The 12,058-nt window shown below is 40.2% G+C and overlaps 1 protein-coding gene across 2 annotated transcripts in view; it reads left to right on the forward strand.

Annotated features, from left to right (window-relative positions):
* The window catches only part of SPON1 (spondin 1), a 257,094-nt gene that overhangs the window by 64,568 nt on the left and 180,468 nt on the right, over window positions 1–12,058 (forward strand). For both annotated transcript variants that reach the window (XR_014267793.1, XM_082476001.1), the window contains exon 3: window positions 2,456–2,589. Coding sequence is in view for 1 of the 2 variants with exons in the window: in XM_082476001.1 (XP_082332127.1) it covers window positions 2,456–2,589 (134 nt within the window). In the remaining variant the exon portion in view is untranslated. The remainder of the gene's footprint in view (window positions 1–2,455; window positions 2,590–12,058) is intronic.

The following is a 12,058-nucleotide window of genomic DNA, read 5'->3' on the forward strand; positions in this document are numbered from 1 at the left end:
GTCTACATAGGAAAATCTGAATCGACAAAAAACCTCAGGGAACTAATAAGCAATTACAACAAAAGCTTGATGATTGCCAGGAGTTGTGGGGAGGGAGGGATGAATCAGCAGAGCAGAGGATTTTTTAAGGCAGTGAAACTACTCAATACAATACTACAATGATGGATGCATATTATTATACCTTTGTCAAAACCCCATAGAATATGCAACACCAAGAGTGAACTCTAATGTAAACTGTGGACTTTGGGTGATGATGTGTCAGTGTAGGTTTCTGTAGGTTTATCAGTTGTAACAAATGTACCACTCTGATGCCTGATATTGATAATGGGGAAGGTTGTGCATGTGTGGGAACAGGGGGTATATGGGAACTCTCTGTACTTTCTGCTCAATTTTGCTGTGAGTGTAAAACTGCTCTAAAAAAATCTGTTTACTAATTTGTTTTGAAGTAGCTCACAGTATGGAGAAAATAGAGTTGGATCCCTACTCCATCACATTAAAAAGTAAATTCTAAATGGATTGAAGGCCTAAATGTGAAAATAAAATTATAAAGCTAACGGAAGAAATACTAGAGAATATCTTTGTGTTCTCAGTGTTTTTAGCAAGACCAAAAAAGTGCAAGCCATAGGAGAGAAATTGATCAATTTGATTAGATGGAAATTATTGAAGAATTCCAAAGATAAGATGAACGTCTGGGTGACAGAAAGATATTTGTAAATGATGAGCATTTCATATCTGGAAAGTCCTACAAATCGACAAGAAAAAGAAAAATCCACTGGTAAATATTCTGAGTAGGCAATTCACAGGAGAAACATGATAAGTTCATGAAGAGATGCTCAAATTACCTAGTATTAAATGAAAACAAGATACTACTTTACATCCATCAGATTGGAAACAATTAGAAAGTCCAATAATCACAAGTACTAGTGAGGATATGGGGAAATGGGAACAGTTATGCATAGCTTATAGAATGAAAGTAGGTAAAGCCATTTTGCAGAACAATCTGGAACTACTTAGTGAAATTAATATGATTATACCCACAACCTCACAACCAAGCAGTCCCACTACATGGTTTATATTGCTGAGAAACTCTCATGTAGGTTCGTAAGCAGAGCAGCATGAGGATTTGTATTACAGCAATGTTTGTGGAGGCAAAGAGCTGGAAGTCAGTTAAGTGCTCCTCACTGGGAGAGTAAGTAAAATGTAGTCTATGCATGCAGTGGAGTACTAAGCAGCAGTCAGTAGCAGTGTTACATTCACATGTAGTAACATTGACATGTCTCAAAATTATAAGATTAAGTGAAAGAAATATTATAACAACTCTATGTAACTTCAAGTAAATTATACACACACATATATATGTATATATGTGTATATGTGTATATATAGATATTCAGAAGGACATATATTAAATACTTAGGAATGAGTGGTAAACAAAGGAAGGAAATGAGAGACGTATAAAGAATATAGAGATAAACAAAACATTGCCTTTGCTTTGCACAGTGATGAAAGTATATGATGTGACTTAATTTTTTACCTGCTTTCCTAAAAAAAGAGGAATTAAAAAATGTTTTTAAATAAAATAAATACAATATGGATATAATGATCTCATTAAATTGTATTTGAAAATTAAATGAGTAATTCATATAAAACACTTAGCTTAGTACCTAGCCTACACTAAACACCCAATAAATGTTCTCTATTAATGTTAGTAACACCACTCATGACACAGCTACTACCAATCAGTTGGAGTTGGCACTTAAGACCCATTGGATTTAGATGATTTCCCCCAAAAGATCTGTTCAGGTCTAACAGTTTGTGGTTCTACAAGAGGGATAGGCAAGTCCTGGCTGCAGACCCAGAAGCAAGCAGGAGAAATGGTGAAAACAGCCTTGGGGAATGGGAATGGCTACCAGCTTTTTTGCAGTCATAGGAAATCTTGATGGTTAACTTGGGAGAACACCAGTATAAGGCACAAATTAAGAAAGGAGAGGCTGCAGGAGTAAACAGTGCTATAGTGCTGGGCGACTTTATGTACTTTGGTATACTTACTCCAAAGGGGGGTTTTCTTTTAGCATTTTAATTTCAAGCTATAAAATTGAATCACAACATCTAGGTATATAGTGTTTGCTCTGGATTATCTCTCCCCCACCCTCCTCCTTCCCTGGTTGTTGTAGTGAAATGAGCAAGATCATCACCTAGTGGCCTGTCCCTCATAGTGCTGACAAAAGATCCTGGTCCCAGAGAGCGGAGAACAGGTGCTACATCCTTGCCCTTACGTTAATTCAACAAGCATTAAGTGGGACTCAACGCCAGGCACTATTCTGGTGTCTTGGGGATGTAGAACTACTAACAGAAAATGACAGATTTAAAAATAAAATGAAGGAAGTGTCAACACGGAAACTTCCCAAAGTGACATTGCATTTTAATGTGTTTATTTTCCACTGGTTTTCCACAGATCATAGATGAAGAAGAAACACAATTTATGAGTAATTGCCCCGTTGCGGTCACCGAAAGCACCCCACGGAGGAGGACGCGGATCCAGGTGTTCTGGATAGCGCCACCTGCAGGAACCGGCTGTGTGATTCTAAAGTAAGTGAACAAAGGAATCCTTGGAACACTTCACTCCCCTTCCCTGTGCTCTCTCGAAGTCTCCATGGTGCGGTTGCAGAAGGAAAAGTGCCTTTATTGGGGCATCAGACAAGTTGTATCATCTCTCCGCCCTCCCTTATCTCGACTCTAAAACAGGACTATGGGCGGTCTTTTTGTAAAGTGCTGTGGAAAGAATCAATCACCTGAATCTCTATTTTCTTCCCATACAATGATCTGCTGGTTACTCTCTATCTTCCTAGAGATAATGATCCTATGGCTGGTCAAGAAAATTATGACCCGGGCGAGGATAATTTTTGGCTTCCTCCATCTTGAATACACCCCCTATCCTTAAGCTGTGCTAGGCTGACCTGAGACCTGACTATAACCTCCGTTGGCCCCAGGCTCTGCTTTATGATCCTGTCTTCTTCCTTCTCCCATCAAAATTGCCCTCTTGCACCGCTTCCTGTGGGGCATCTTGATCCTCATCTTGGTGAGTTACAATAGATGATGAGAGGTATGATCCAGCCAATGGTTTTCCCCTGAAAGGTAGCATTATCTCAAACCTGTGCTTCCAAAATTGTATGTTATAGAATGATGTTCAGGGAGATGTAAATAGGTGGGCAGGAAATCAATTTCTATGGTTAAATAACTTTGGAAAATGCTGTATGCTATATATCTCCTTCTTGCAGATTCACAACATATATTAGCATATTGAAGGTTTTGCAAAGTCCTGCCAAAAAGAAGTCTGTTTAACTTGGTTTCACCCAGCATTTCCCAAACTCGACTGCAAAGCTCCTTTTTTGCTGAGACATCTATTAACATTAAGTAGTTTGAGAAATGTGGCTATAACCTGTTTTAAATACATTTTAAGGCTCTATAGAGTGATGCTGGGAATTTTAGGATTTCAGACAGGCAAATAGTCATGGGTAGATAGGCAAGGCTCCAATGCCAGCATCCAAGAAACCCTTTTTCCTGGAGTTAGGGGCTGGGAACTTCCCAACCATCTTCTACTTCTTTCAATCCCCTAAGGCCTTATGTATATATTTGGTTCATTTGTCTGAACCTGTGGCAGGTGGACATTTCTAAAGACTTACAACTACAGCCCATCCCTGAGGAGAGACTGATAAGCAGGCATTCCTCCTAGGCTCTCCAGCCCCTGCAGTTTCTGGACCCAGCTGTGCCTGGCTTATGGGAGGAAAAAAAAAGCTCACAGAGATTTCTGGAAGCCTCTGTCCATTGTCCAGACTCAGTCTTGTCTTTAGCCTCTTTTTGCTGCCATCTGTATGGACATCATTTATTTGTTACTTAGTTTAATGCAAGCTGAGCATCCTTCCTCAGATTCCTTGAGAAGTTTGGCTTTTGGCACTAATCTACATTGGTGATTTTTTTTTAATTTAGAAGTAGAATTTATGTATAAGTATAAATCCCAATATATAACATGTATCTAGTATCTAGTTGCAATGTGGGAGAAGGCCTTGTAGGAATAAACGAAGACCACTGAACTGAGAAAAGAGGCTATTTATTCAGAGCTTGCTATGTAGCAAGGAAGTCAGCTGCCATCACTAGCATTTGACAGAGACTCAAAGGCAGGCAGAGAAGTGGGAAACCTTTACAGTGAAAAATAAGAGAAGATTGTGGGTACTTTCTGACTGGAGATTGTTGGCATGGGGAAGCTGAGAGCGGGCTAACTAGAAATGGAGCATCTGATGTGATTGGTTTGGAGAGCTTATTAGGCTTTCTCTGACTGGTCCTGAGATGGAAATAGAGGAGGCAGTGGGGCAAGAATTAGAGAGTTGACATCATTGCCCAAGTCCTAACCGTTCTGGACTAATGGCTGCAGACATTGTGGTTTGGCTTCCCAGGCCATTTACTGCAGAGGTTGGGGGTCAGAGTTCTATCGTCACTGTCATATACAGCCTGGCCTTTGTCCATTAGTATATTCAGTCTCTCAGCCTGGAGACCAGGTTCTCAGCTTGGCTTTCCAGTACCCACACCCCTACCCATGGCAGCCCTATCACTCCACAGAGACTGGGGCTCTCCAATATCAGATCTGTGTGATGAGTCTTCCTGCTCTAAAACCCTTATCCCTTTGGTGTAGATCTCTGATTTTCTTTGACTTACTGTTCTCACAAACCAGAAGCCTTTGATCTTCCTGGTGGAAGCCAAAAAGGCATCTCTTGTTTACCGTTAACAATGAACATATGTGAACATATGTTTATCCATTAACAGTAAACAAATGTGGCTTGTTCAGTCACTCATTCTTTCAGTAAATGTAACTGAGCTTCTATTTGCACAGAGGTCCACAGTGTACAGGCAACTGAAGTTAAGATCTTGGCCCTCAAGGTTCTCACAGGCCAAATGGAGGAGAAAGAAAGGGACAACCAGTACTGTCTACCATGAAGTCAGCTGCACATCTAGCAGGCTTTGTCTAATTTAATCTTCACAACAAACTTCCCCCTTTTATGCAGGAGGAGACAAGTCCCAGTGAATTAGGCAAGTTTCTTGAAGTCACACTTCCATTTAATGCTAAAGCCCCATGTTCTTCCTTTTATCTTTTTCTGAAGGAATTAAATGTAATCTACAATTATTCACTAAAGAAATCATTTTATAGGTAAGATGTAAATACATTCACATTGTAAAATTTCAAACAATACAGAAAATAGTGAAATACAGAAAAATACAGAATACAAAAAGAGTGAAAAATCCCTGACATTTCTCCCAATAAATCCCACAGTCTTCTACCCCAAAGTAGCAATAGATATCAATTTGGCTTGTATTTGTTAGACTTTTATCTGTGAGTTTATACGCATATAAAAAAACATACAAGTACCCTTTACACAAATGGTATCATGGTCTACGTGATGTCCTGAAATTAAATGGGTTTTCACTAAATAAAAGGTATTAGAGATATTTCCAGGTCAGAACATATGGATCTATCTCTTTTTTTAAACTGTTGCATATAATCTACTGTGCAAATGTGTTAGTTATTCCACAGTTGATGGACATTTAGATTGTTTCCAGTTTTTTACTATTACCAATAATGCTATAATAAACATCCTTATACATACCTCTTAGAGCAAATATGCAAGTTTTTATCCATGGTAGCTGCCAAGAAGTAGGATCTTAAGGGATGGACATTTATAATTTTAATAGACACTGCCAGATTTTCCTCCAAAAAGCTTGCCAACTTAAACACTCTCCCTGACTGTGAACAAGAGAGCCTGTTTCCTTACTTGCTCAACAACTCTTTTTTTTTTTTTTAATTTGGCTGCACCAGGTCTTAGTTGTGGCATGTGGGATCTTTAGTTGTGGCATGCGGGATCTTTAGTTGGGGCATGTGAACTCTTAGTTGTAGCATGTGGGATCTAGTTCCCTGACCAGGGATTGAACCTGGGCCCCCTGCATTGGGAGTGTGGAGTCTTAGCCACTGGACCACCAGGGAAGTTCCTCAACAACTCTTGATGTTTATCATTCTTTAAAGTCTGCCCATCTGATAGTTAAAAATGGTGTCTTGTGGTAATTTATATTTTCCTGATTACTAGTAATATTATGAATCTTTTCAAATATTTATTCCATTTTTATTTCCTCTTTGTGAATGGCCCATTCATATTCTTGTCCATTATTCTAATAATGTTTCTTTTAAAAACTGATGTTTATATATTTCCATATATTTATATATAAAATATATGTGTATATTATATGTATAAAATACATTTTATATTATGTATTTTATATATAAACATATGTAAATATATAATTTAATATATTTAAAATATATTTATGTTTAAAATTGATCCTTGTATGATACAAATAATAACACTTTGTTATAAATTTCAAATATTCCTCTCCATCTTTCTCTTAACTTTGCTTATGAGTATCTAATCATCCAAAAATTTGAAATTTTGTTTTAGTCAAATGTATCCATCCTTCCTATTATGAATTTTGATTTGTATCTTGTCTAAAAATAATCTTCCTACACCCAAGGTTATAAATATATTCCCATATTGTTAATATTTTTATGGGTTTAAAAATAAATTTAGGTCTTTAATCTTCCTGGAATTTAATTTTGTGAATACTATGGTATCAATAAGCCTCAAGAGAAAGTAGACGGCATGCTCCGTATGAGGTGCCAAAGGGTCGTTGAATCAGGGGTCTGATTATGATGGTGTGGCCAAAATAAAAGTGAGAGGAGCCTTTAGCACCCATGTCTGAAGGGGCGAAAGGAGCGTGCAGAGGACGGGGCAGAGAAGACCACCACCTCCCAGGGGCTGAGAACTTCAGTTAAGGGAAGCTACTAGCCTGAGGTGACCCACAGGGATCCCAGGCTTGGTTCCCTGTCGATTCTCCCTTTTGACCTTGACTCCAACCACGAGGACAACGAAGCCTCGTTGATAGAGTCCACACAGATTATCCTCTCCCGCAAAGAACAGGGTACAGAAGGTTGAAGAAAGTAGCTGGAGGGACAGACCAGAGCTGTCCAGCACAGCTGGGAAATGAAAATCTACCTATTTTTCCTCAAAATGGCTAGGTAGTTGTTTCACATCCATTTATCAAATAGTCTGTCCTTTCCCTTATTGTTTGAAATGCTACTTTAACAAATATAAAATTTTTATACATGTCTGTTCTGTTCTGTTGATCTCTTTATCCCTGCACGAAACCCACACCATTTTATAGCATAATTTTATTTTATGTTTTGATAGCAAGTCATCGCTCATTAATCTTCTGGTTCAAAATGTTCATGGCCATTCAAGCAGATTCATAATTCCAGATGAATCATAGAATGAGTTTGCTGTGTTTAATAAAAACTTACATTGGGATTTTGAATGGTGTTGCAAACCCTACGATATGTTTTTATATCGTAGCATCCTAAAATGTGTTTTCCCAGTTAGAAATATGGAATATCCCCCTCTTCAGGTCTTTTATGTCCTTCAGGAAAGTCATGTAATTTTTCCTCATTTGAATTAAACATTCTTGTGAGGCTTTTTTTCCCCCACAGGTATTTTATACTTTTATTGCTTTTGTGAATGGGCTCTTTTTTCCTGTTAAAGTTTCTAATCATTGATTGCTTGTGTTTAGGAAAGCTATTGATTCTTGTACCTTGAGTTTGAGTTTAGACAGTGCTGAACTCTCTTGATAGTTCTAATGCTTATTTTTCATTTTGGGGGGAAATAATGAATAAATATACCTTTGTATCTTTTTCATGTTTTAGTTTATTATCTCTCACCTCTAGTACAATATTAAATAGTGGTATTCATGCTTATTCCTGATTTTAGTGGAAATACTCTTATAATTCACTTTTAAGTATAACAGGAAGTACAGGTATCAAACTGATGCCTTGAATCAAGTTGAGAAATACCTTTATCTAGATGGGAAAGTTTCCTTCTTTTTCTTGTGGAAGGTGGTGTTGGAGAAACCAATCAACCAACCAGTATTCCATGTGTCCAGAGTTGACCATCACTGAGAAAAACTCAGAGTATAAACAAGGATCCTGACTTTCAAGACACTTTCCTGAAGTCTAGTTGTGGTGTAAATAAAAATACGTATGCAAAACTTAGCTAACCCAAGACAGACATGAACTGGGGACAAATTAAACATGGTTAGTCAGAAAGTAGATGAACGAAGAATATAATAATGGGAGCACCAGAGCTCCTTAGAAAGGTTAGTTTATATCTTGAAGGCAGTAGTAGGGTGTGGATAAATGGACAGAAGGGAAAAGGTCATTCCAGGTGAAGGGAGTGAACAGAGTGAAACTAATGTGAGAACTTAGAGGTGAGAGTAAATACGGAGGCACTGGGAGACAGTAAACAGACAGACTTGGTGAGATTAGAAGGTCATTGGGGGCCGAAATCCATTGCTAAATCATGCAGGTTCTCCAATGTCAAGATGAAGAGGTTGAACTTGATTCAAGAGGAACAAGGGAGCCATTAGTGGATTAAACAGTGGACTGACATGCTAGAAGGAAGATTCACTAAAAAATTAGCCTGGATGCTTACATCTTTGCTTTCCTGGCAGCAAATTCCAGGAAAGATGAAAGGGGAGACACTAACTTTGTTGCAGAGCCCTCACTTTCAAAAATGGGCATTTGTGTTGCTGTGTTTGGGTAATATTCCTGGGAGAAGGCAGACTGGTAGTGTAAGCTGCAGAGTCTGCTAAATATCTGTAGATGACAGCTCTGAAGCCCACATAGCTGGTTATGTTCCTTTGCCCAGGAGGGCTGGGAAGGGAAGCACATAGCAATTACAACTTTCTTTTTGGCATAAACCTGACACCATTTCCATTTTCCATTTGGATGCAAAGATTTGAACATTTCTAAATTACAGGCTTTTAAGACATCCCTCCTTATAGCCTTCTCCCTACAAATGAATGACCCAGCACTTAAAGTTTCCGTGGCATGCTTCAACGCTGCAAACTGTTACAGCAAAGTGGTGACTGATTGAAAGAAAAAGCCTCTGTGAATAGAATAGATGTTTACAGACCCCATCAGAGGGAAGTCCTATCCCCTTAAGTCTGATAAAAGTTTTGTCCCTTGAAGTGATCTTGTCTTTCCATACCTTCATTCCATACATTTATTACTAGACTTCTGACACCCACTTGTCACTTCTTGGGAGGGTTTGAGATGTGGGTTGCCTTACCCTGGAGGAGATAGTCACTTGGTGAACCATTTGGGGAATTCAACCTTATGAAACAGTGATTGGTTGCAGGCAGTAATAACAGCCCAGAGCCAAGCCCTGCTCTAGGTGCATTATAAATACTCGTTTAATCCCCAGAGCAACCCTATGAAGTGGATACTAAAGAGGATGCTAAGGCACAGAGAGGTTCAGTCACTTGCCCAAGGTCACAGGGTAAGTGACAGAGCTGGGATTTAAACAGAGAAGCATCTGGGTTCCGGAGCCTGTGATCTTAGTACTGTACTCTACCATCTCAGGCAGGTCAAGTTCAACTGCAATTTCTCCTTCTCCCCCAACATGATTAGTTGCCATAACTGCCTCTTCTTTCTCTCAGTTGCTTTACATTCACTGCCTTATTCACAGGCACTTCTTGCCTCACTATTGCAGGAACCTTGTACTGCTCACACTAGTTCCTTGCCCTGTGATTCTGCCTCTTACTGGTATAAGAATTGCTGTCCTCATACGCAGCTGAGTCACACCGCTTACGTAACAAACTTGAAGGGGGCTCTCCATCACCTTCCAGATCAAGTCCAGAATCCTGATCAGAGCATGTAAGTCCCCCTATGTCCTTTACCAGAGTCCCTGACCAGCCTCTTCTTCCACTGAATCCCTCCATGAACACTGTTCTCTTGCCATTCTTGTCTGCTCACTCTCTTGATAACATTTATGGAGCACCTACAGCATGCAGTCAATGAGGATTCAGAGACTGTCTCTGAGAATGTCACAGTCTAGGGGTGAAACACAAAACAAATCAAGTCCACAGTCCTTCATCTGCATTTCTGAAACCCAAAAAGCTCTAAAATCCAAAAGATATTTTCTTAACTCCTTTAGGACCCAAACGTGCCTTGAACTGACTTGAAGTTATTTATAATCTTTTAGTGTAAATATTAATGTGTTTGATGCTGCCCCAGACCCTGATGGGGATGTTACAAAATATATGGAAAGTACCCTGTATTATCTTTCTGAAATCCAAAACTATTCTGAATTCTGAGATACCTCTGGCCTCAAGGGTAACAGATAAGGGAACTTGGCCATCTGATGGGAAGTTTGGTCATGGATTGCAGGGGAGGCAGCCCTCTGGCAGGACTGGGTTTCACAGAAATATTAAAAACGAGCAATTCATTTCTTGCTCGTGAAATAACCTGTTCCCAGCTGCAGCTGCTACTAGATCTGAGAACGTATTCAGTGTTCCCCATCACCAAAGAATAAAGCCAAAATTCCTTAGCATGGGGTCCAAGGTCCTTAGTGATGTTTCCAGACACCTTTGCAGCCTCATTTCTAGGTGCTCCTCCTCCCACCCAAGACTGCAAGCTTCATGGAGGAGGGGATCAGTTTTACTCATCTGTGTGGCCCTAATGTAGGGGTTGGCAAACCACAGTCTGTGGGCCACATCTGGCCCACTGCCTGCTTCTATGAAGAAGGTTTTATTGGAACACAACCAGGTTCATTCATTTATGGATTGTTTAGGGCCCCTTTCACGCTACAGCAGCGGAATTGAGAAGTTGCAATAGAGACCTTATAGCCTACAAAGTCTAAAATATTTTTTATCTGGCACCTTATAGAAAAAAATGTACTGACCCCTGCTCTAATGTATACCCCGGTGCCAGGAACTCAATAACTGCTGATTCCTGGCCTGGGTTCTCCTAAAAGCCCAGCTTAGACAAAGGCTTGTGTGCAGGGAGTTTATTTGGGAAGTGATCCCAGGGAGAAGGTGGGGGCAGTGGGGATGGGGGTTATTTGGTCAAGTGTTACTGACCTGGTCATCACCGTAGGCAGTCGATGCTTGCACCGTAGGCAGTCGATGCTTGCACCGTAGGCAGTCGATGCTTGCCCCTGCTGGGACCTTTGGAGAAGCCACATGACATGTGTCTCAGAACAGCGTGCCCAGGAATGAAGGGGGAAGCCATTATCTATTGGTTTTCATCCTCCATTGATCAAGGGTAGCCCCACAGGCATTAACGCCCCTGCACTCTGGGCTGCACGTGTGTGAATGTTCATCAGGTTCTGAACATGTACTGCGGCATCAGAGAAGCTCCGGGACAAGAAGCAAGAGGTACACCACACAGACAAGGTGTGTATCATCTAATTACAGTGGACAGAGCTGCTCATGGCAACAGTGGATGGAGTCAGAGTTGGGATGAGAGGATGTGAAGAGGCGTATAGAGATGCTCAATGCATCAATTAGTATGAAGAGTAGTATAAGTAGCTTGCATCAGTTCGTATGAAGAGTAGTATAAGTAGCTTACATTTATTGCCAAGAACTATGCTAGGTGCATTGCATGCCTTATTTTACTTAATCTTCATAAAAGCCCTGTAGGGTCTCCACTATACTCTTCCCATTTTCTTGATGAGAAAACTGAGGTTTAGAGAGTTTGTATTCAGGGTAATAAAGCAGTTTAGTGACGGAGCTGGGTCTTAAACCCACTTCCACTTGACTCCAAAGCCCTTGTTGTTAACTAATCACCACTAAGCTACACTGACCCGCACACCCCCACCTTCTGCCTCACTTGGTCTGTGAAGCCTGGAGGGGCAGGGGACTGCCTGGGTTGGGGAGGTGTTGCTCCCCAAGTGAGGCAACTAAATGTCTTTTAGAAAATGGAAAACAAACCCAAGGACCTGGCAAGAGAAAGGCTTGTTAGTGAGAAGGGAGATGAGTATTAGGAGGGATTAGCCAGAACTCATAAGATTTTGTAACTTCATGGAGCTCACCAACTCTTTTTATCTTGGAAGGAAATAACACAGAAAACCCACATCTGATGACTCTGCGTGTGATTTAGAGGAAGCTGGCAGGATTAGAAGGA

The sequence above is a fragment of the Balaenoptera physalus genome (genome assembly GCF_965194825.1).
Source record: "Balaenoptera physalus genome assembly, chromosome: 10".
NCBI lineage: Eukaryota > Metazoa > Chordata > Mammalia > Artiodactyla > Balaenopteridae > Balaenoptera > Balaenoptera physalus.